The sequence below is a fragment of the Anarrhichthys ocellatus genome, unplaced genomic scaffold (genome assembly GCF_004355925.1).
Source record: "Anarrhichthys ocellatus isolate YVR2014 unplaced genomic scaffold, GSC_Weel_1.0 scaffold131, whole genome shotgun sequence".
Classification (NCBI taxonomy): domain Eukaryota; kingdom Metazoa; phylum Chordata; class Actinopteri; order Perciformes; family Anarhichadidae; genus Anarrhichthys; species Anarrhichthys ocellatus.
The window spans coordinates 458,645-484,985 of NW_022280161.1; the positions used below are offsets into that span (position 1 = coordinate 458,645).

Sequence of the window (26,341 nt, forward strand, 5' to 3'; positions counted from 1 at the left end):
CCCCTAAATCCTCAAACCCTGAACCCTCAAGGACTTACTGAGGTCACCTGGTAAGTGGGTGAGTGTGAGAGACTGTGAGGGTTTGAGATGGTGGAAATAGGAATGGGACAGCACTTTAGTGTAACATATCACGTTACCATGAAAACGACAAGAAATATAATTGTGTGTATTTATTTTATACTTTGTACTCCCTGATTTGAACGTCTTCAGGCTCTTTCCTCACAAGATGAGAGGTAACTTCATATCATCTATTTACTCGTTTTTGTCAAAACAGCTTCAATGACAAAATCAAATATTTGATGAATAAATAAATAAATATCTTCTGATTTCATGTTTATTTTTTGTTCCATCTTTAACCCTTAATGTTTCTGAGTAAATGTAATATGACAGGCTGAACACACGTGATCCGTCCTCTTTGTTTACCTTTATTTTTTAGTCTCCATGCGTCCACTGGTTACCCCGTGTTTAACGTCACATTGCAATGATTTGTGGGTAATTCCCTTAGGCTAAGTCAGCATACCATGCTGACTTACGGAAAGGGTTCATGAAGGGCTCAAAATGTCTGCCAGAGAGCCTCAAACACTTGATGATTTGACAGTGGGACAGCCCTAAACCCTCACAGACTTCGCGGGAGCGTGCCTCAAAGTCCGTGAGTCCGTAAGGGGGTACATTGGGATTTGGCCCTTGTCTCCTGGCTGAGACACTCATATGTTTTTTGGTTGACATCATGGTTTGTTTCGACGCTATACAAGATTACACACTTTCCACTCATGGACTCACCTGCACTGCTGAAATTACTGATTTCACATGCCGCTGTTAGTTTAAGCTTGCCATTTATGTTGCCTTTAAGTTAAGTTAATAATTTGCTTTGTGAGTCTCACTCGTCACTGTCGGTTTGTGACGAGGGTGCAACAAGAGCTTTCTTACATTCTAGGGAATGTCCCTCACCACTTAAACCACCAAACCTCTCTCTTTGATTTTCTACCATGTGTAGACTTCTCTTACTATTCTGACATGTAATGTAACTCAATCCAAACTTGTGCTGGTTCACGCAACAGCCACGCAATGCAAAAAGGAAAACCATCTTTATGATTATTTTTCCAAGGTAAATGCAGATTCTATATGAAAATACCTGCCCACAAAATTAGCCCCTTTGAGCAAGAAATGGATAGGGGTCTGTGGTTTTCACATAATTATTATGTCATGCGGTGCTCAAACAAAGAAATCCCATTCTGAACCCCGTATAGTGCACTTTTAATGGAGGCCAATGCGCACGATTTGACAGAACACGACTAGAGACGTAATGCAGCAGAGACATGCCTGAAAGAGATGATCCAAAACAATCAAGAGCAAAATCATTCATTCATTCATAATTGTGTGTAATAAAAAAGAAAGTGTACATAATACTTCAGTCAAATAATGATGTGATACAAGCAGGCCAATAATCTAATAATACAGTGCAGTTTAGTCTGGATAATCCTGATGATCCTGAGGAGAGGTTGGGCCAGGCTGGCATACTGATGTCCGGAGTCCGGTTCCCTTTCATGACCTTTCGAGAGGTCAGGGCCATTAACCTACGCATGGAGAGCTTCGGAAACAAAGAGGTGTAACTCTATGGTTCAGCACTCAAGAAATTTGGTTTCAGCCTTCCAGAAACCCAGGATCAGCCCTGGTTGTGGTCGGGGGAGACCAGCTGAACCTAGATGTGGGACAGCGCATACCAGGCAGGGAACTGTGGCTTGCAAACTCCTTACGCAGTGGTTTAGGTTTGGTGAAAAAGATTGAGTGGAGGAGGCTGGATGAGATGCCAGACAAGCCAAATATCAGGCATGGAGTAGCAGCAATGGTGGGAAAGTTGTATGTATTTGGAGGATGTTACCACTACTGCAAGGATGACATGATGAAATCTGCCTACAGGTAAAAGGACACAACTGGTGCACAAATATCCTCTTCTCACTTTGAATAACCTAGATCGGGGGTCTCAAACTCATTTTCACTGTGGGCCACATCAGCATCACGGTTTCCCTCAAAGGGCCGGTTGTAAATGTAAGACTGTGTAAATGTAACTTCTCCTAACATATTGGTAAATAACTGTCTCTGCATTTTATTATTGTTTATTCAAGTGTAAAAATATATTTCAGCACGTTATAACAAATCCTTTTAATTTAGGGTTAAGAAACACACATTACTCTATCAAAATATTAAAGAAAATATCAAAGCCAAATATCAAACACAAGTTATTATAATAACTTTGTTCAATGCTTAAAATCCTTTCAAGGGTGCGTTTGCACAATCCCACGTGAAGTATTTCATGTGTTTTAAAGCCACATTTAAAGTAGTCTTCAATGTACTCACAAACCATTTCCATTTCAAATGTACAGTAACCAGCCAAAGAGCTGCTTCTATGACTGTTGTGTTTAAGTATCTCATAATTTTGACTTTCTATCCCGTAATTTCGACGATGGGAATCTTTTTATTATCAAGTCTAACTTTCAAATTTATTTATTTTTGCTGGCGAATTTGCAGGCCACATAAAATGACGTGGCGGGCCGGATTCGGCCCGCGGGCCTTGAGTTTGACACCCCTGCTTAGATAAAGCAAGGGGTGCTAGTCCTTCCTTTCTTTTCAACTGGATTATATTCAACAATTTCCCTCTGCACTGGCTTTCACTCTGGTTTGTTGTATTTAGATAGTCTTTGTGTTAATTTACCTTTTAGTTGTGTAAAATATACTTATTTTTAGTTACAACCTGTGCTGGGCTGTGACAATACCAAATCATCTGCACACTTTGACTCCTGTGTCAGTATCAGTGACATACTCATTTTGTATGTGAGGATATATTACATAATTAAACTCACTGCTGTTGTGATATTTTGGTATGAAGCTGACATTATAAAAATTGACCACTGTTGAACAGCCTCTTAGTTTTTCAATATCTAAGTCCCAATTCTTAAAACGCCTCCATCTTAAATACCTTAAATTTGATTAAGTAGATAAACAATTTTTTTTTTTTTTTTTTAAAAACTCAGACAAAAGTATAATCCAAGGTAATTCCAAACCAACGAGAATGAATGAATTAATCCATGCTTTTCTTTGGCTTCAGGAATATACAATGTCCAGTATGTATAACATAGTTACTTACAAAACACGTTTCAAACACCATGAAGGTAAAAAGGTCGAGGTAAAGCTTCTAATTCATGGCCTGCTTCACATCAATCAGTGCAGTTCTACAGAAAGCCAAGAACAAGAGCAAACCAACTAATGAAAATAAGCCTTACGGCATGAAGGATGTGAGTTTGTCTCAGGTTGGTCAGCTCTAACAAGAATGACTCACACCAATTTCACACTGACAGCAAAGTGAAGAAATGTATTTATTCCTGGCTTGGTACCAAAGCAATAATGTGGCGTGTAATGTTGGGTTGTGAGGGACAATGACTGGTCCAATCATCTTGCCTCAATACCAAACGGGATTAAATTTCTGTCTGTTCCGTCCGTCTCTTAAACTTCACTAATGGCTCAGAATATACATTCGTTTTGTTTTTTACATTTGGTTACACATAGTTCTGAATTTGTTTTTTCAAAACTCATTGAGCAAAACATCAGTTGATAACTTTTTATTGCTTTAACACAAAATGCATTAAAAATCAACATCTTTTTAAATTTCTCAAATTGGTTCACTCATACGCAACCTCCAAATCCGTGAATTTACAGTCCCCTTTGTGCATGCTCGCATACCGTTTGAAAAACAACTTTTCAACTCTTCAAATTAGTCTATAATTTGCTACATTAACATCTAAAAAACAAACAAACAAATATTCATTTCATTCCTGAATTATGAAAGACTTGTGCCCGCTTAGGAAAGGGGTCAGAGCGGACATATGGTGTGACCTGGATGAGAACTTGTGGCCAAATACAGAAGGGTTCACTCAGACTGCTGTATATTCATATCTGAGGCTGTCCTAAGCATGCATGTGTAGTGAACACATTTGTTTTGTACTGCATCACTAGAATGACTTAAGTTTCAGAAAATAAAGCCAAGCATGTTGTTTAAGAGAACTGTGAGAAGTTTTTACAAAGTGAGCTCAGTATAGAGAAATCAATGTGACCAATTGTGAAAAAGTGAAACAAGACAGAACAGGAAGGCAGCAAGGTTCCAGAGACCCTTTTACAACATACGTCCCTCAATCCCTCAGTTTGCATTATTTGCAAGAACAAGTCATTGCTGAGAAACAGGACAGGAGGGTGTATCCTTGACGCAGCAAGACGTGTGTTGCCTTTAATAGAACAGAGGCCGGCACCAAAGTGAGACTGGACTTTGGCTTTCTGTCATCAGCAGGATTCATCAGTCACCCCCCCCCCCCCCCCCACACCTCAGAGAAATGAAAGCTGTTCCACTATAATTTGGAACAGCCCTATTGAGCCATTTTGGTGTTGAAATGTGGATGTAAATACATTTAGGGACACAATATGTTAGCCACAAAATGGTGACAAGTGCATGTTTCAACACAACAGCTCTGAAAAAACAGCTGTTAAGAAGCAAACGCTCACAGCTTTATTTGCCTGACTGCAATTTCCAAATACAGACACACTCTCTGCACAGTCCAGCTGTGGGTCACTGCACTGTGTGAAGGTGGTATGGTATGAACCGACTTTCTGTGTGTCAGATACTGAAAACAGGCTTGTTCAGAATATATGCAGATAGATACTCTATGTTCAAAATTACAACCCAGTCACATGCTCACACGCAAACATTTTGGGCTCACAACGAAAGAAAGTTGTCGTCTGTCGGAGGCACAGTTCTCTCTGCCTGAGGAAATGAGAAAGTAAAGGTTCACATTGTAAAGTTCAGTCCAGTTTGATAGTGCTGAACGTTCCAGAGGTTTATGGGAGAAAACCAATTTCCAGTCAATAGTCTGTTGAGTTTGTATCCTTCAGTCCACTTTGACCACACTGTAGATCTTTGTAACAAACCAGAAACAGGCAAAGAAGCCGATTGCACCTGAGGATAGACAAGATATACTTTTTATTATATCACATCACATTTTTCTTGACCAATGTATACACATGTGAGGATGAGAGGCAGTGGAGCTCCACCAATGAATCAACATTCTTTAGCACTGTAACTCTCAACCTGTTGCAATGTCACGACACTACAAGACTGTTTAATATTACAGCGTTTCTTAGAACTCAGCCGACTTGATCCAAGGCTAGTCCAATGTATTTCTAATTTAGTCGTACTTATTTAAGCGATATGCATTCTTTTCTTTACATTATATCTGATGAATATAAGTGGCAATCGAACACGTTAGTTTGATTGCCTCAGGTCATGTCACTGTTCTGTCAATTATGTTGGATGGCCCCATCACACATAGCGACACTGGAATTGAACCCGGTCACAACAGTTGTACACATTTTCAACTGTAAAAATGATTGAAGTCTGTGCAGATAGAAAAGACTTGATGTCATCTGCCGCTGGATACCGTTTTACTGTAATATATCATCAATCTGTGAAGGACTAATGATCTAGAAATGGCACCTCCATCCTGACAGCACCCTCCACCCTCTAAACTGAGAGCTCTCCTTTTACCCCAATAATCTATTTTGTAGCTGTGTGCAGTAGAAAGATGACAGCCACGACAAACAAAAATGGAAAAATACATCAACCATTATCCTTCCATTCTTTTTCATATACTGTACGTACCTGTGAATAAGAAAAAAATGAGAGCCATAATCATGGTGTATCCAAAGTACAGGATGGTGCTGGCCAGTCCAGTGATTTGCAGCTTAGAGAAGAAGTAATGAATGGCGTAGACCAGGAAATAGACAGCAGTGAAGCCGCTAGTCAGGAAGGAACGCCACTGCCAATGGTAGTCCTGTGAAAATGAAAACAACAGCCAGAGTTGCGATGTAAGGGAGGAAACACTCAGTTTTGTAAATTGAGGCCCTGACTGAATGGGTTGAAAGAGTGAGTGCCGCCTGTTATACAGAGACTGGTTTCCAGAGCCATGAACCACCTATCAATGCCTCCGAGTGTTAAATCAATCACAAGAACACAGAAGTCAGAACAAAATCAAATCTAAACCATAGAATAGGGGGCAGCATTCCACCTCTACTGGATTCATACAATCTAAATGAAACAAATTACTTGCAATGAATAATTTCATTCATATAAAAAAGCCAACTACTAACAAACAGCAGGGGAAGAATACATAAAGTTTAACCCAACTGCTGAAATGATGTGAGAGCCGGTCAAAATAACACTGCTATCTCATAATCTTCTCGTGTGGTGTCGGCCTAGAGTTAACTGAGCCATCTTTGTGTTGACTGTGGCAGCAACCAGGGCTGTACAGTCTGTGTACGTTTGGATAGTTTATTACTGGCCAAATAATAATAATAATAATAATACAAAAAAATGCTGATGTTGACATCTTCAATTCAAAAACGTCAGTTTTAATTTCATCTCTTTAACATAATATATGGTAATGCATTAATTGTGCTGTTTACCTCAGCACATAAATGGAAGTAGCAAAGCAGGATGGTGGCCTCAGAGCAGGTGATGACCAGGATGATGAAGACAAGGAAAAGGAAGCCAAACATGTAGTACATCTGATGGGACCTGGAGGAAAGGCAGAAATATGTCCTTAAATGGACTGCAGTAAAGACAACAGATCAAACATATCACTGTATGAAAATACATCAAATTGTTGGTTTGCCAACATATTTGGTGATAGATACAGTAGATGTTTTTAAAGACTATTTTCTTTTGCCATTTTTGCCTTTATTGGATTTTCTATGACATGCAACAAATGTCCCTGGCTGGTTAGAATTTAACCCCTTGACATGTCATTAATGTCTAGTTCTGCCAAATTAGATTATTCAATTGGGGTTATCATATACTCTGTCAACGTTGAAGTTGATGAAAAGTCAGGTAATTTCTCTTAATGAGCAACTTTTCAGCAATAGAAAAATACAGTTAATTAGGATAATATGTCCCACTATAATCTAAAAAACAAGTATGAACAATGTATTTATGCTCGAGACACTTCAGAAGTACAGTATGAAACAACTATTTTACAAAAAGGTTATACTTGATTGTATTCTGTTCCATTTGTCATATACTTATTCTCCCAATCAAAATCAGCTTCCGATTAGGTGAGAAGTAAATCAATGGAGTTGCAGAATTGTGCTTCTTATTATATCTAGAATGGCTAGTTGTAATACCTGTTAATGTGTTTCAGGCTTTCAGAGGTTGTGAGTCGCATCACCATTTCACGATTCCCCACAGCTCTGACTAAAAACAACTGAACTGATACTTAGCTTTTCCATACAAAAACTGAGCTGGCAAGTTGTGTTTAGACTTTCTATGACTAATAACTGTTTCTTTATTCTCACCAGATGGAGTTTAATATGAAGAACAGCTGAATAAATATACATCCAAAAGGCAGAATTCCTCCCATGATGATACCAGGGAAAGGCTTTGTGTAGAATGACTGCTCTGGGACTTGACGAGGAATCTGATTGGTCCGCACTGGGTGCTCAATACCCTTAAACAATCAGTCACAGTGTAGAAAGAGAAGAGAATTAAACATGGGTACACCCTGAAATAGTTACTCCAAAGCAAATTATGACAGAATGCATTACCTATAAATGGATGTACGTTTATATTTACTTACTGCCTTCTTGAAGCCAAAGTATGCTCCTATAAAGGTAAGAGGCACTGAGATACAGAACCAAAGAGCCAATATGGCCACCAGGGTTCCAAATGGCATGGCTGCCGAAGACCCTTCACCCCACAGGATCAAGTTCATCACAAAGAAATCTGCAAATACCACCCTGAGCAGAGACAGAGGGGATGTAAATGAAGGAGTTAATGAGTGTTCCTCTCATGTTGGTAACCTTCTACCCTGGTGTTGTGTCCATTATTATGTTCAGCGTTTGAGTCAGTCTTACCCAGGACAGAGAAAGGCTGTCAGCAGAACGTTGGTCTTCCACTTCTCTCCTCCAAAAGCTGTCAATTAACCAAACATAAAGACAAAGAAGAAAAGGATTTATAGAAATCAAATCAAACTGGATTAGGAAAATAATCGCTAGCTGCAGCCCTACCTGGAATCATTTTTCTGCGTATTCTCTTTTTCCGTCAACATAAAACACTTCCCTTTTTCCTCTCTCACTTACATTTGTAGAGGCGAGCAGCCACATATCCAGCAGGAGTTCCCAGAAGAACCCAGAGAACCACAGCACATGTCATCAGAGCCCCACGGTTCGCAGGAGAGAGGAACCCAAGACAGGCAAAGACTGGAGAATGGGGAGATTACATTTTTACATTTGGCGCTAGGAGAAGTAAGGCCCTACTGATACTGGATCGTTTAGGTTAAATATTGATAACATTTTCATGTAGACAAATCATTTCAAAAACATAGAACATCCACAGAACTATGAGAAAGGTGCAGAATATTAGCATTGTTTTCCCAACAAAAATATTATGATTGTATACAATAATGTTTACAATTTTGACGGTTCCAAAATGAATGTTTTGTATATCTCCGTGGAAGACATCTGGTTCCCGATTCTTACAAGGCTAGTGAGCCAATAGTACAATGACGGCATTATCACGTGGCATCTCTCTGTTGTCAGTGATCAAGCTGCCAGTTAGTGTGGAAAAAAACTGATAAATGGCTAAGTTTGACAAAAAGCGCACCGCTTAATGCCAGTTCAGCTACAAAAGGAGTCAGTCTCTGCCACGCCTGGCCTCACTGACACTGATGTCTGAATGTCTTGAATATATACAGTTGTTTGAAGGAGATGTTTTCACAGCAATAAAAAATATATAATAAAAAGGGAATTGTGACCCGTTTAACTTCCTAACATTATCTCTAAGCAGTTTATAATACATCATGATACCTACTCATGCCAAGATTTATTTTGATCAATTTCCTAATCATTTGAATTGTGTGTTTTTCATGCAAATAACCACTATAGATGACCACAAAAGGATAACATTTAGCAGCTTTGACCATCTACACTGACTTCAGTGTGGTTGAAATGATTATTGGGATGGTGGTGAAAAAAAGTAGACTGGAGACTTGTATACCAGCTGCTATAACAAAAAAAACAAAAACAAACAATCTGTATCAGCCGATATGGCTCATTAACGATCGGCAATTGCATCAGCAGCAAAATAACGTAATCGGGGCTTCTCCCTATTTTTCTCATGATCTGATCATTGGTTTAAAACAGTGATAGGATCCAAATTGGGAGTTTTATGATCCTCTGCAACTCAACTGAACACAGTCTTACTCCGCTATTGTGCATCTGTATAAACCGGTGAAATTAATCAAAAAGTTTATTTATTTTAAAATAAACTTCAATGTTCTCTGGTGCACAAACTTTGCAATGGAGACACTGATTCTAAATGACCTCAACACATTTCTTGTTACTTATCAGCAGATATATACCGATACCTTGATATCTGGGATAAGCTCATTTTGGCTGGTAAATTTCTAGAATTTAACTTAAATATTAGGGTTGGGGGATTTGTTTAAAACCTAAATATAAATATTTATAACTGTTTAAATCAGTGTATAATCACCTGAAACTATGAATTGTAGTGTTTTCCTTAGCTTACAAAAAGCCATTTATATCTACGTCCTGTTGCACCTCCATGTTTCTACAGCAGCCCAGAACGGCTGGCGAGAGCTATCTGCGTTTGAAGGTAGGGATGTTTACCGAAACACTGTATTAAACGGCCCCGATCCTAAATTATTAAAGATTGTAGTATTTATAAGCTCCGGCATTACTGTTTTTTTATTTAATGTTTAGTTTTGATGCAGCTGTGGTGAAGTGATGCAGCTGTGTTGACGGGAACTACGCTCGTTACTGTACGTGCAATAAAGTATTTGCGAGTAAAAAGCCAAAACTTTATCAATACATCTTTGCAACAAGAATGAACATGACAGACAAGAGGGCAGAGGACAGGAGGAATGACTGATACTGACGGATGTCTATGTTCTTCTTCATGCAATCTGCAACTCACCAGTAGATGTCACTAAATCTTACACACTGTTGCTTTAAGATCTGTTACATTGCACAATGTAAATGTTCCCTGAGTTGTCCTGAAGAGAGGCAGGGCAGTACATAAGATATTTTGTGCAATTTTACACTATTTTTCAAAGCCGGAATAATAGACTTTTTGTAATTATTTGATACCATGAGATGTTGCATGTAAGGTGAAGAGTCAGGCCTGGAACCCCTGAATCTATGACTATTTTTTTTAAATTCTTATAAACAATTATGAAGATTAAAAAGACATACAAAGGGTGACGAAGGTCATAATGAAGATCTGGGTTCCAGAGCCGAGGAAAACAGACAGCAGCATTCCCTTCCTGGGAGGTCGGAAAACATCTCCATGGACCAACTTCCACCCAAACTCCTCCTGAGCATCCTCCTGGAGAACAAGACAGATGAACAGATATGACGACAACACACCCCTAATGTCCATCATCATTGTGTCACGTTCTAGTAGTGTCATAATTGCCATGTCTGATTATGTTGAATATGATAGTAAATATAAAGTTAGTTCATCATTGCTGCAACTATGAACTTTGAACTATTTGCAAACTTTTAGACCACAGCTTAATTTCCTTAATCAGAAGTGATCCACACAGACAGGTACTCACCACAGAGTCCATCTGATTGTATCGGGCGATATCTTTATGCAGAGTCCTCAGCATGATCATTGCTACCATTCCAGACAGGAACAACACAATCACCATTGAGTTCATTATGCTGGGGATGAAAAAAAACACCCAAGCCAAGTTAGTTATGGCTGTTTAACTAATTTGGCTCATTTCTTAATTCATGTTGTATCAGTGGGTTGTCTCTGTACTTTGAGACAACAGGTCAGCTAATAGACACCAGGGTTGATCAATGGTTTAAAGACACACAAACTGCTCAAACTGAGAGCATGCAGCTTAGAAAATCTAGCAAAGAAGGCCCCTATTGCTTAATAAGATCCAGATGCTTGCTTTCTCAGCACTTCCACATCTGTCCCTGCATGCTCTCAAACCTTGATGTGTAAACTGATTCCCACTTGACTTTGTGTCAACAAATTTTGTTCATGAACTTCAAAACATCAGTGGCAGAAAATGCATGAACATAGGCTCAAAACCACAATTACTTCTAGCAAACAAAAAGCATTCATACATTTTTCCAGAGTTGCAAATTATGGCAAAACAAAGGATGTCAAATGTGTGTCAGTGTTTTGAGTCTTACCTGAACCACTGGATGTTGGTGTGAGGCATTGACTCTAGGATATAGTCCCATCTAGATGCCCAACGAATATTCGTGTCTTCCTACAGACGCAACCATACACACAGTTTACATAGTTACGTCCCTTTACATCCAAATCTATGTATGTATGTACAGTTGTGTGAAAAAGTGTTTGCCCCCTTCCTGATTTCTAATTTTTTGCATGTTTGTCACACTTAAATGTTTCAGATCATCAAACAAATTTAAATATTAGACAAAGATAACACAATTAAACACAAAATGCAGTTTTTAAATGAAGGTTTTTATTATTAAGGGAAAAAAAAAATCCAAACCTACATGGCCCTGTGTGAAAAAGTGATTGCCCCCCCCCCTGTTAAAACATAAATTAACTGTGGTTTATCGCATCTTTGGAAAGCCGAGTTCAATTTCTCTAGCCACACCCAGGCCTGATTACTTCCACACCTGTTCTCAATCAAGAAATCACTTAAATAGGACCTGCCTGACAAAGTGAGGTAGACCAAAAGATCCTCAAAAGCTAGACATCATGCTGTGATCCAAAGAAATTCAGGAACAAATGAGAAACAAAGTAATTGAGATCTATCAGTCTGGAAAAGGTTACAAAGCCATTTCTAAAGCTTTGGGACTCCAGCGAACCACAGTGAGAGCCATTATCCACAAATGGCGAAAACATGGAACAGTGGTGAACCTTCACAGGAGTGGCCGGCCGACCAAAATTACCCCAAGAGCGCAGCGACGACTCATCCAAGAGGTCACAAAAGACCCCAGAACAACATCCAAAGAACTGCAGGCCTCACTTGCCTTAATTAAGGTCAGTGTTCATGACTCCACCATAAGAAAGAGACTGGGCAAAAATGGCCTGCATGGCAGAGTTCCAAGACGAAAACCACTGCTGAGCAAAAAGAACATAAAGGCTCGTCTCAGTTTTGCCAGAAAACATCTTGATGATCCCCAAGACTTTTGGGAAAATACTCTGTGGACTGACGAGACAAAAGTTGAACTTTTTGGAAGGTGTATGTCCCATTACATCTGGTGTAAAAGTAACACGGCATTTCAGAAAAGGAACATCATACCAACAGTAAAATATGGTGGTGGTAGTGTGATGGTCTGGGGCTGTTTTGCTGCTTCAGGACCTGGAAGACTTGCTGTGGTAAATGGAACCATGAATTCTGCTGTCTACCAAAAAATCCTGAAGGAGAATATCCGGCCATCTGTTCGTGACCTCAAGCTGAAGCGCACTTGGGTTCTGCAGCAGGACAATGATCCAAAACACACCAGCAAGTCCACCTTTGAATAGCTTAAGAAAAACAAAATGAAGACTTTGGAGTGGCCTAGTCAAAGTCCCGACCTGAATCCGATTGAGATGCTGTGGCATGACCTTAAAAAGGCGGTTCATGCTCGAAAATCCTCCAATGTGGCTGAATTACAACAATGATGATCTTTAATTTGAAATGTCTTTAACTAACATAACTACATGAGTGTCATTACGTTGTTTACTTCCTCCACATTCCAGCATGGGCAATTTTCAGTTTCTAGCCAAGGTCTTCTTTAGAGCCTAACAAAACAGCATAAACACAGAGACAGCACAATTGTACTAACCACAAAGTTGACAGAGTAAGTGTATGGGATCTCAAACACTCCTGTGTGTTTGTTTCTCAGGAACTTTGGCCCCCCAGAACAAGCAGGGCTATCTTCATTAGAGTTGTCATAGCTGGATGGAGAAAGTAAGACAAAAGAAAAAGATTAAAGAAGTAAAGTTTACCAGTTAATTTGCATATTGAGATCTGATCACAATACAGGCAGGACCTAAAAGAACGCTAATGAATACCGTAACATTCTACTAGTCTGTGGAATGAATGGCTTTCATACCAGTGGCCAGCACCAGAGGAGCATCCCCAAAAAGTTCTACAGTTGACCCAAATGTAAAATTACCCCACATTGAGCTGAAGTCATAGGTGCCTAGCTCCAGAATGCTTCTAACAAATGTTTCAAATGAACAATGAAACAATATAACCAATGCATAAATATATATGCAATATAAAGGGTGAAGATGACATCAGGATGACAAAACTGTATGACAGGTGGATGTAATATTAATCATATGTCAGGTCACTGGTTCAGGACAGCTCCATACCAGCTAAAACTGTCACCTTTTGGGTTCAATCTTGGCAGCAACCAATCGAGCTCCCAGTTGTTCATTCTCAACGATGTGGTAATGGATGGTGATGTCCACATGGTTAAAGATGTAAAAAGCATCCTTCTCATTAAAATTAGACTGGAAAACAAAATTGAGACACAAAAGGTTCAAAGCACAGACAGGGTTATAATGTGGTATTACAGTAACAACTATGTGTAGGATAAGAAGCATTCTGACATTGTGGGCAGAAACAAATGCAAAATGACACTGTGGCAGACAATGATGCATGCCGCTGACCCGTTTCAACCCCACAGCAAATCTGACCCATAGACACTAAAGATTAACTCGTTAAAAAAACAAGAACAAAAAAACTTTGACAATAGGTTGATAGATTCCATGCATAGTGGCCTTAAAAACCTAATGTTACAGTATTTAGTAGCTGCCAACAGTGTCAGTGTCACTGATGTAACAGAGACCACTGTCTAATTTTAATACAGATTGAATCTTGTAAATTACTAGTCTTTTGTGAATATGCTGGATTGATTAAATGTTAGTTATACTGTTGAAGAGGGCTTTGCGTGTGTCCATGTGCAACCCACTCACGTTGACCACGCAGGCATCTTTGGGTCGACCTGCTTCTGTGACGAAACAGCCAATAGGGAAACCAGGATTACAGAACTTCTGTCCATCTTCAACATCATAGCACCAAGTGACTGGCATGTTATCCACAATCCTTCACACAGACACACACACAAAACAACAGCCTGTGATGCTCACTAATGTACACAGTGCACTGACAACAGCATACTGAACTTGGTCTTTTACACGACACATGCCAGAGACTGACTTATAAGATGTTATAACGATAAAAAGTATCTGCAGACACATTTAATAACACAATAGCACCAAGCGTGTTATACACTTACCTGTTTAACACATCCCTTAATGTATTTCCATATGTATTCTCACATACAGTGGGTACGGAAAGTATTCAGACCCCTTTAAATTTTTCACTCTTTGTTTCATTGCAGCCATTTGCTAAAATCAAAAAAGTTCATTTTATTTCTCATTAATGTACACTCAGCACCCCATCTTAACAGAAAAAAACAGAAATGTAGAAATTTTTGCAAATTTATTAAAAAGACAAACTGAAATATCACATGGTCATAAGTATTCACACCCTTTGCTCAGTATTGAGTAGAAGCACCCTTTTGAGCTAGTACAGCCATGAGTCTTCTTGGGAATGATGCAACAAGTTTTTCACACCTGGATTTGGGGATCCTCTGCCATTCTTCCTTGCAGATCCTCTCCAGTTCCGTCAGGTTGGATGGTGAACGTTGGTGGACAGCCATTTTCAGGTCTCTCCAGAGATGCTCAATTGGGTTTAGGTCAGGGCTCTGGGCCAGTCAAGAATGGTCACAGAGTTGTTCCGAAGCCACTCCTTTGTTATTTTAGCTGTGTGCTTAGGGTCATTGTCTTGTTGGAAGGTGAACCGTCGGCCCAGTCTGAGGTCCAGAGAATCTTATTTCTCATAGTCTGGGAGTCCATCATGTGTTTTTTGGCAAACTCTATGCAGGCTTTCATATGTCTTGCACTGAGGAGAGGCTTCCGTCGGGCCACTCTGCCATAAAGCCCCGACTGGTGGAGGGCTGCAGTGATAGTTGACTTTGTGGAACTTTCTCCCATCTCCCTACTGCATCTCTGGAGCTCAGCCACAGTGATCTTTGGGTTCTTCTTTACCTCTCTCACCAAGGCTCTTCTTCCACGATTGCTCAGTTTGGCTGGACAGCCAGGTCTAGGAAGAGGTCTGGTCGTCCCAAACTTCTTCCATTTAAGGATTATGGAGGCCACTGTGCTCTTAGGAACCTTGAGTGCTGCAGAAATTATTTTGTAAACTTGGCCAGATCTATGCCTTGCCACAATTCTGTCTCTGAGCTCCTTGGGCAGCTCCTTCGACCTCATGATTCTCATTTGCTCTGACATGCACTGTGAGCTGTAAGGTCTTATATAGACAGGTGTGTGCCTTTCCTAATCAAGTCCAATCAGTTTAATCAAACACAGCTGGACTTCAATGAAGGAGTAGAACCATCTCAAGGAGGATCAGAAGAAATGGACAGCATGTGAGTTAAATATGAGTGTCACAGCAAAGGGTCTGAATACTTATGACCATGTGATATTTCAGTTTTTCTTTTTTAATAAATTTGCAAAAAATTCTACATTTCTGTTTTTTTCTGTCAAGATGGGGTGCTGAGTGTACATTAATGAGAAATAAAATGAACTTTTTTGATTTTAGCAAATGGCTGCAATGAAACAAAGAGTGAAAAATTTAAAGGGGTCTGAATACTTTCCGTACCCACTGTAAGCATTTAAGTCCACCTCACATTTGACACCACCACATCACCCACCACCACTTGTTCTATATGGATCAATTTTGTTTTGTTTGTTGTTACATTTTTAAATCGCCACGTTTGTTAGTAATATACTTATTTATTTATTCGATCCACTACCAGACCATCTCTTGCCCACGTCCTGACGCCGTCTCACTCCCTTCTTCCTCTCCTTGCAGTTCTCCTACAACTGCTAACGGCCAGTGGAAACACTGGGTGTTTTTTGAAATTTCATCGTATTGGATTGTGATGTTTAATACAAAAATAATTCTAATTTTTACAGAAATGCTTGAAGGCATCATAATGCAAGTCAATGCAACGTTAACATCAGCTGTTAGTTCCGTTATAAGCAGGATTGTGATGGGGAGAGACTGACGGCAGACTGTCACTGTGATTACTCTGAGCAGCATGCATGGCAATAGATTGCAATATAATAAGTGTCTCATTAAGTTAGTTGTTCCAAATGTTTTAAAGAGTGTTCCTCCAAGGCTGTGACATCAACGTCTGTGCTGCTGTTTGCCAAAGTAAAACTATCATGCGCCACATGTGAGTAAATGTGACCGGCAAATAATCGTAAATATGAGACTGACCGGCAGACGATTGATCGGTGCATCTCTAGTTAATGTACAAATTCGAAGAAATTTTGTTCAAGGTGAGAGATATCGCACACACAAGAATGGACCGGACGGACGGACAAATTAACCCGAAAACATAATGCCTCAAGCCACGGCAACACGGACCTTCAAAGTCCAAATTTTAGCCACCTAGGACAAAAACTGTTTAGTTGGAGTTTATTGAATTGTTTCAAGCTGCTTAGATGTTGCAACATTTCTTGTGTACTTTAGTCCAGTTTGACATGTTCTGTTGTATTAGTTCACTTGTGGATATGTTAAAACTATGGCTAAAACACTGCCAGTTTTATCTGCATCTTGCCTTTTTTTGAGCTAGCACACTTCCTTGTCAGCCTCCACTCATATCTACTTTTGTCCACTGTGCTGTTGCAGTATTTATACCTTGCCTGATGAACCACAGGGATTGTTTTACAACTCGGACTCCTCATAATCCCATGGCTGTCTCACACACCTTGTGATCTGAAACTCATTGTGTTGGCTAATAACACACTCGGGGGACAGTACGCTTCCCTTACTACTCCTTCCAACATAAAGTTAGGACAACTGATCAAACCAACTCATATAGTTTCTACTATTTATCAAAATGAAGGTTGACCAAAATTACAAGTTTTCCACATCACACAGTTAATGTGTTTTGGTGTATGTGCAGGTGTAAGTCTTTAAAGATTTGGTTGCATTTTCCTTCACTTTATGATATGTGTATGTCAGTGAACCATACATACCAGTGATGCTGGTAGTTGAGTAACATGCCTTTCTTGAGGAAGTCCAGTTTGGCTTTGTCTAATGGGTTGTTGGTGTTGTAGGTTCTGGTACACACCTTCTGACACGCTGCAGGTTTCTTAAACTCAAACTGACACACAGGACATAGTTAGTATGTGTATGCTCTTTGACACCATAACAACTGGGTTTTGTTTGTTTGCCATCACTATTAATAATCATTCTTCACTGTGCTACATTTACAACTAAACTCATTTGGAAATATCATTTTTTTTGACATTGTATTACATCTCATTGAAAGTGATTATGTGGATAGTTTTGTTTAACACACTGACCAGAATTTCAGCATGATAGCAATTGTGTGCTTAAGTATGCCTTATTCTTAACCCCTAACCTGTGATGATATTCATTAGCCTGGTGAGGACCTGGGAAAGTTGTTGCCTGTTCAGTCTTAGGGGTGGGTGATAGATCAGAAATTTTTAGCACAGAATTTTCGGGGAGTTATGCAGTGACGTTATTATATTAGGGTACTACAAAATTAATAAAGGATACTACACACAAAACATGAATCTACCAATCTTCACTCTATTGGCAATGTAAGGGGACATATCTTAAGAGAGTAAAGTATATTTAAAAAAAATGCAAATGTGTTTTCACTCAAATAAGAATGAAAATTAGGTCTTGACCTACATGTGTTTTGGAAGGAGGACCCTGCCCCATAATGTAAAGCGATTCATTTGTGGTATACCGCCCACCCCTAGTCAGCCTAATATAGTCCTAGAGCTTAAAAGTCCTTCATTTTTAACATCACATTCAGGAGGCCAGGTGAGCAACTTGGGATTCAGTGTCTCGCTCAAAGACATGCGGACAGGAGGAGCCAGAGATCGAACTGCCAACCTTGTGATTAGAGGAGGACCCACTCTATCCCCTGAGCCCCCCAGTTGTCTCAGCTATAATCCAATTTTCTGTATCTGGCCTAAAAAGAGTAGATTGCATCTGCAAACAACAACCTTCTGTGTGTATTTTGTGTATGTAAACTTTGCCATTGACAGACTTCATTGAAGAAATTCAACATCCCCTCAACAGTGAAGTGAATGAGTGAGTGTCTCAATGTTTGTTGCTGTAAAAGTGTGTGACTGTGTGTGTGTTTCTGTAGATGTGTATTACCTTGTATGGTGAGGGTTCAATCCTCTCCCCAAATAGAACCTGGCCCAGATTCTCCGATGGACGTTTCATTGTTTTCTCTGAGCAAAAGTCGAACCTACGCAAACAGGAGGCGACTGTTTAAAATATTGGGGCAGAATACATTAAAAACCATTTAATTAACATTACACAGTAGATTTCTAGATGAGAGAACTCAAAATGGATAAGACGTAGAGGCTCTCTGCTTCCATTAGTACAGACACACTGTTGAAACTCCATTGAATGAAATAAGACAACTGCTGCTGTGTTGTTTTAATCACGCTGAAATTATCATCATGCTTTCAACAGTTCTGATCATTGTTGGAAATTAACTTTTATTATTCCAAAATCTACCAGCCACTCAATACATTACCATTTACGTATACTTTTGGCTGGTGAGTGAAGCAAATCTACATCCAGTTATGTGCACAATAATGGTTTTCATAACCAGAATTTACTATTTACATTAAGTCTCATGTGATTAAAGCCATGAAAAAAAAAAAATTAAAGAAAAGAGTAAACTTATAGCATAAGTAAAGGTGTTCTCTGTTACAGTTTATGCATTTAATGGGTGAAATGGCTCAATATTTACCTATTTATCCACTTTAGCTTTAAACTGCAACAATAATTCTATAATGCTTTTGGACAAAACTAATGCACAGAGAAGCAAGTTGTGCAGCCTGAGGGAATAACTCAAAAGGGATAAAATCATACAAAAGCTACAACACAGACACATTGGTACAGTGTTAAGCACCTTGCACTTACGCAGTATATTCATAAGGCAGAACAGACTCCACTGAATCCAACCTGTTCACAAACAGCTCAATGGTCGACTAGAATTAAACAAAGCAGACAGACGCATATTAGCAAGACAGGAATATTGCTTCAATCAGGCTTTCATTTTCATGTTGTTAGCTATTGATTCTTGATTGCTTGGTATTGGTCTTTTTTCACCTTGTTGAGAGGACATTGCAATAACATTTTAAAAAACAGCTATGCGTCTTTCCAGAAACAATGTTCTAGATACTCTGGGTAAGTAAGAAAATGTGTTGTTTTTGTAATTTGGGTGAATGAATAAATCATGAAAAAGTCCAAAGGATAAATGCTTTATACATACACCACAGTCCCGTTTGTTGTGGTTGAAGCCCCCTCGCCAAGTGTATTGATAATGCCTGGTCACGTAATGCAAAGTGAAACTCTGCCGACCCTCAACTGGTTCTGCGCCACCGCAACACGGGCAGCGCAGACGAAGGAAGATCAGGGCTAGAGACTAATGGTGATAGACAATGGCAACAGAGGTTGCACTGAGTTACATTATGATGCCTTCATTTTGTCCGGTAAACGTGGCATTCCCAGGTAACACTCTCTCTCCAGTGTGTTCTGTGTCTACACCCCGGCCTCTTACCAGTTTGAAGTGCCTGGAAAACCTCTAAAGGAAGGGCTTCATGAGGCATCATGATCAGATGCCCGAACCACCTCAGCTGGCCCCTTTGGACAATAAGGAGCAGTGGCTCTACCCTGAGCTCAATACCGATGTCTGACCTCCGTAGCCTACAAAGGAAGCTCAATTTGGCCGATTGTATCTGCAATCTCATTCTTTCGGTCACTACCCAAAGCTCATGGCCATAGGTGAGGGTTGGAATTCCGCTGGACTGGTACATTGAGAGCTTTGCCTTCCAGCTCAGCTCCGTCTTCACCAAAACGGCTGCTAATGCTGCACAGGTTTATTGTACAGTGGGGAAAAAAAGTATTTAGTCAGCCACCAATTGTGCAAGTTCTCCCACTTAAAAAGATGAGAGAGGCCTGTAATTTTCATCATAGGTATACCTCAACTATGAGAGACAAAATGAGAAAAAAAAAAAAAAAATCCACAAAAATCACATTGTCTGACTTTTAAAGAATTTATTTGCAAATTATGGTGGAAAATAAGTATTTGGTCAATAACAAAAGTTCATCTCAATACTTTGTTATATACCCTTTGTTGGCAATGACAGAGGTCAAACGTTTTCTGTAAGTCTTCACAAGCTTTTCACACACTGTTGCTGGTATTTTGGCCCATTCCTCCATGCAGATCTCCTCTAGAGCAGTGATGTTTTGGGGTTGTCGCTGGGCAACACGGACTTTCAACTCCCTCCACAGATTTTCTATGGGGTTGAGATCTGGAGACTGGCTAGGCCACTCCAGGACCTTGAAATGCTTCTTACGAAGCCACTCCTTCGTTGCCCGGGCGGTGTGTTTGGGATCATTGTCATGCTGAAAGACCCAGCCACGTTTCATCTTCAATGCCCTTGCTGATGGAAGGAGGTTTCCACTCAAAATCTCACGATACATGGCCCAATTCATTCTTTCCTTTACACGGATCAGTCGTCCTGGTCCCCTTGCAGAAAAACAGCCCCAAAGCATGATGTTTCCACCCCCATGCTTCACAGTAGGTATGGTGTTCTTTGGATGCAACTCGGCATTCTTTCTCCTGCAAACACGATGAGTTGAGTTTTTACCAAAAAGTTCTATTTTGGTTTCATCTGACCATATGACATTCTCCCAATCCTCTTCTAGATCATCCAAATGCTCTCTAGCAAACTTCAGACGGGCCTGGACATGTACTGGCTTAAGCAGGGGGGACACGTCTGGCACTGCAGGATTTGAGTCCCTGGCGGCGTAGTGTGTTACTGATGGTAGCCTTTGTCACTTTGGTCCCAGCTCTCTGCAGGTCATTCACTAGGTCCCACCGTGTGGTTCTGGGATTTTTGTTCACTGTTCTTGTGATCATTTTGACCCCACGGGGTGAGATCTTGCGTGGAGCCCCAGATCGAGGGAGACTATCAGTGGTCTTGTATGTCTTCCATTTTCTAATAATTGCTCCCACAGTTGATTTCTTCACACCAAGCTGCTTACCTATTGCAGATTCAGTCTTCCCAGCATGGTGCAGGTCTACAATTTTGTTTCTGGTGTCCTTTGACAGCTCTTTGGTCTTGGCCATAGTGGAGTTTGGAGTGTGACTGTTTGAGGTTGTGGACAGGTGTCTTTTATACTGATAACGAGTTCAAACAGGTGCCAATAATACAGGTAACGAGTGGAGGACAGAGGAGCCTCTTAAAGAAGAAGTTACAGGTCTGTGAGAGACAGAAATCTTGCTTGTTTGTAGGTGACCAAATACTTATTTTACCGAGGAATTTACCAATTAATTCATTAAAAATCCTACAATGTGATTTCCTGGATTCTTTCCCCCCATTCTGTCTCTCATAGTTGAAGTGTACCTATGATGAAAATTACAGGCATCTCTCATCTTTTTAAGTGGGAGAACTTGCACAATTGGTGGCTGACTAAATACTTTTTTCCCCACTGTAATTGTCTTCACTTCTCAGTCCAAAAGTCACAATTTATTGAAAAAAAAAAAAAAAAAAAAAATGCAGTTCGGCATTGGTCAATTAGAAAATTTCACGTCTTAAGTTTCCTGACCACAATAACTGCAATTCACAATATTATCCTGCAACTCACTACTTGCCGGAGCCCCGGCCATTAGACCTCTGGAGCTTGTCCAGAAAGCTGCAGCTAGCCTGGTGTTCAATCGCCCCAAGTTCTCCCACACAACTTCCCTTCTCCGTTCTCTACACTGGCTCCCTGTAAGAGCTCACTTCCAGTTTAAGACTCTGGTGCTAGCCTAGAGGGCAGTGAAAAGAACAGCTCCTTCCTATCTCCAGACCATGGTGAAGCCCTACACCCCTGCCCGACCACTTTGCTCTGCTGCCTCGGGGCGATTGGTCGCTCAGAGGTCCCTGCAGCCGATCGACCCGGTCACGGCTGTTTTCTGTCCTGGCTCCACAATGTTGGAATGAACTCCCCACTGATGTCAGGACAGCAGAGTCGCTGCCCATCTTTCGGCGCATGCTGAAAACTCACCTCTTCAAGAAGTACTACCCTGAGCCTTACACTCAGCACTCATTGTATTCATACTAGTTTGTTGCACTTATTGTATTCGTTTGTTTCTGCACTATTTAACCTCACTTTACCTTACATTTTGTCAAGAAACAAATGTTTGTATTGCTTCACAGATAGATTGTTTTTCAGTGAACATCCTTTTTTGTGAAAAACAATCAATCTTAAATAAGGTAATCATAAATCATGCCCTTGCATAAACAAAAAATAGTGGACGTCTGTTCTTTCTTAAATATTTTTTTGTATTTCTTTAAAATCAAGCTCTATTTTTCACTTCTTGATAGCGAGATAGACAGCTTTTTTAAGTCACTTGTGACGATATACAGGATCAACTTTATGTTGATCCCGAGTGTTTTTTATTGCCATCCGCGATAAAATCCTATATCATTTTTTTTAGGGTGCAGACGTCACAAAACATAACTACAAGCTTCCAAAGCGTCTTTCGAAAATCTTAATCAGAACTTTGAAAGTAAAAAAATGACTTTTTATAAAGCCCTACATTTTAGACTGCATTACTGTATGTTAATGTTTTAGTTTTTATAGTAACAGCCACATGGCAAAAAAAATCTGCAATTGAGTTTCCCAGCATATATAAGTTAGTTTAAAAGCTTAAAATCCAAAATACGCCCCCTGACTTTGCAAACAATTTTCAAAAGTCATGACGACTTTTTACCAGCCCTTAGAGTGCACCTCTAGTATATATAGTAAGAATAAAATATAATTTATCAAGAAAAAAATGTATAGAATATACAATAACATGCGTTACCTGTCCTGTAAAGTGTAATATATAAATATTGTCATCTGCGAGAAGTCTCAGACGTGAACTGACCAAGGCTCAAGCAGAACTGGGCTTGCATGTTCATCAGCTGATCACAAGCCATGTGGGGCTTTAAGCTCCCTGCAACAAATGATTGAAAGGGTCATAGTGCAGGACAAAGCTCTCCCACAGGTCCTCCATGCAGACAATACAACACCTGTTCCTTACTAGGCAGGACTTTGATATTCTGGAATCTGTGAATAAGGCATTGAGTCCTCTCAAAGAGATATAAAAATGACCTATATCTGGATAAAAGATTTTGGCCATATCGCCGAGCCCTAGAACCACATCATCTGCAAAGAGTTGAGACTCAATTCAGAGGTCCCCAAACCATAGACTCTCCTCCCCCTGGCCGTGCCTTGAGATCTTGTCCATGAAAATCACAAACAGAATCGGTGACAAGGGAGCACCCTGGCGGAGGTTGACATCCATTGGAAAACGTGTTTGACTTTGGGCTGAAGATACAGACACAGCTATCACTTTGGTTTAAGAAGTACCTGATTGCTTGTAGTAAGGACCCAGTTATCCCATAAAATGGGAACCCCAAACCCAGTTTGCCACTCCACAGGCACTGTCCCCGACCTCCATGCGACACTGAAAGAAGCATTTCAGTTAAAACAGCCAGAGCCTTCAGCCTCTAAGGGCAAATCTCATCCATCCTTGGCGCCTTGCCACCAAGGAGCTTTTGAACTACCTCAAAGACCTCTGCCAGGGATATGGATGAGTCTTCCACAGTCTACAAACTCTGCCTCCTCCACGAGGTTGCGTTGACTTGCATGGTATGTTTAAGCTTTTTTCAGATGAAAATGAGAAGTGGACAAAAGTTAGAATGCTATCATGGTGTGTTCAAATGTAATCTTGTAAAATGTAGTTTTTGGTGAGGAATATATACAGTTGTTAGAAGGAGATGTTTTCACAGCAATATAAACTAGATACATTTTGACCAGTTGAACTTCCTAACACTAACTCTATGACGCTTATAATAGATCATTAAAACTACTATTGCCAAGTTTTTCAATAAAAATACAATTATTTATTTCCTATTCATTTGAATTGTGTGTTTTCTGCAAATAACCACTATAGTTGACAAAAAGTAAAATAAACATTTAGAATTGTATTTGGTTTACACTGACTTTGGGATGGCTGAAATTATGCCACACAGTTGCTATACTAGTGCATTACCCTGTCAGAAGCATTTATATTGGAAAAATATACTGTCATACACCGTTACCGTCCATGCTTCAAAATTATACCGTGCTATAAATTTTAGGCCAGCCCCATGTCTGTCATATTTTATGATAGAAAAAAGAGAAACATTTGATTTAGCGTTGTTGTAGTTAGTATATAAATGCAGGTTCATTTATGGTTTTGTTAGATAGCTGGAGACAGTTTTGCCCGCAGAGGCTTAAAGCTAGTAATTGATTCGATCGATTTGATTGAAACAAAAAATTTTCTTAGATAAAAAGATGTTGTGAATTCTGGAAATTATTACATCTTTCTATATAGGACTGAGCGCCGCAATGCTTGCTGTGTGTGCATGAGAAACAGAGTGACATCCTTTGGTTTACTAGTGGTAGTAAGTATAGTCAGTCTAACATGTCTAGGCACCCTATTAGTGGCTTGTCTTATAAAGTATGTTTGTTGCTGTGAGCAAAAAAGTTGGGTATCATTTAGTTTTTATATTCTAATTAAGCCACCAGGAGTCAATATAATTTGGAAATATCTGATACTAGATTGATGTCCAGAATATCGACGATAATTTGATCTATTTAGCTAAGGCTGTACAGTTAACTTTAGCTTATCTTTGTATCCGTTAGCTTTGCTGTTTTTTTTTTTTTTTTTGGCTAACGTTAGCAACCTTACATATAGTTACATAAAGCTAACTGTTTATAAAGAACTACTGTAAGCTAGCCCAGCTACTGCCTTTTGTGTATTTATTTAGTGGTTGCACTATATATTGGATATTCAGTTATTTTGTTGTCAACATCTGGCAGCTAACGTTACACAGGTGATCTGTGACATGTTATGTTTACCTTGCAGTCTGGGACTTGGTCTTTTCCAGGCTCACAGAAGTTCACGGGTGCCAGACCCGGGAGGTAGAAGCCTACCGCTCGAGACAGCAGCGCAGCTCCAAGCAGCCAACGCAACATCTTCTCACCTGCCAATTTTCACTCAATATTTAGACAGTTAACTTGCTCCTCTTCGCAGTTCAAACTGCATCTGACATCTACACTGGACAGCCACCAGCATCCGGTTCTGCAGCGGCAAACACGTCACAAGACGGAAGTCCTGCTTCGTGAAGTGGCGCATTCTCCTTCTTTCTTTTTTGAGGTATATTGGCGGTTGGCAAACAATGAATTGGTGCATTACCGCCACCAACTGGTATGGAGTGTGGATCAGGATGTCTAGTACTTACAGTTTTTAATACAAAATAAATCAACTAATTAAATAAAATAAAATCAATTTAAAATGGGCTCACATTTTATTAGTAATATTAGGTAGCCTAAGATACTGAAATATTATTTGATAACACTTACTTCTTGAGTTCTTTTGCAGAATGCCTATTATATCAAAATGTAGTTTTATCTTGCTGAGGTTTCCAATTAGCTGCCTTCTCTCTTGCTCATGTTCTATTGTTTCCTCTTGCCCACAATAGTCACATTTCCCTGTATCATGTTAGAAGTGGAGCATTGTGGGATCGCGGAGAAATAGTAGTTACCTAGATGTAACTCCAGTTCTATGTGCATAGCCAGTAGCGAAGCCCATTAGAGGGCGGAGCACATACGAAATACATACATGAATTTTGCAATGTTGTTGCAACAGTACTGTAATTCTTACAAAAATAATAATGATACAATCAACATCATCCTTGTGTTGCATGGGTTTTCTCCAGGTCCTCCAGCTTCCTTCATTTACATTGTAAAGACATGCATGTTAATTGTTGACTCTAAATTGCCCAGAGGTGTAAATGTAAGCATAATTAGCTGTCTGTCTCTATAGTTTTAGCCCTATAGTGAAATGGAGATCCTTCCAGGGTGTACCCCACTTCTTGCTCAACGTTAGCTGGGATCAAAGATAAGCGGTTGGTCTACGGGATGGTTGGATAATAATCATCATCTACATTGTCAGTGTGATGATTGCAAAATGCACATACATTGCACTTAAAGGTAAGCCTAGCTCGAAACAATTATTAGAAGAAATTATAACATTTTGAATTAATAATTCAATTTTTGGAAGTGATGGAAAT

General features: G+C 39.8%; 1 protein-coding gene across 2 annotated transcripts; it reads right to left on the bottom strand.

Annotated features, from left to right (window-relative positions):
• Positions 1-3,352: 3,352 nt before the first annotated feature.
• Positions 3,353-25,424, bottom strand: tm9sf2 (transmembrane 9 superfamily member 2). Of its 2 annotated transcripts, XM_031877258.1 has the most exons (17): positions 25,128-25,424; positions 19,107-19,174; positions 18,327-18,420; positions 17,165-17,292; positions 14,027-14,156; positions 13,437-13,561; positions 12,886-12,997; positions 11,272-11,351; positions 10,677-10,785; positions 10,312-10,444; positions 8,176-8,295; positions 7,951-8,008; positions 7,674-7,833; positions 7,393-7,544; positions 6,505-6,616; positions 5,702-5,873; positions 3,353-4,999 (listed from the first exon to the last, which is right to left on the bottom strand). In XM_031877258.1, exons 1-17 carry the CDS (start codon positions 25,242-25,244, stop codon positions 4,932-4,934), a joined length of 1,938 nt encoding a protein of 645 aa, XP_031733118.1. In that variant the 5' UTR covers positions 25,245-25,424; the 3' UTR covers positions 3,353-4,931. The 2 variants fall into 2 exon arrangements, with proteins under 2 accessions (XP_031733118.1, XP_031733119.1); XM_031877259.1 differs by lacking the exon at positions 19,107-19,174 and having other exon boundaries at positions 25,128-25,200.
• Positions 25,425-26,341: the final 917 nt, after the last annotated feature.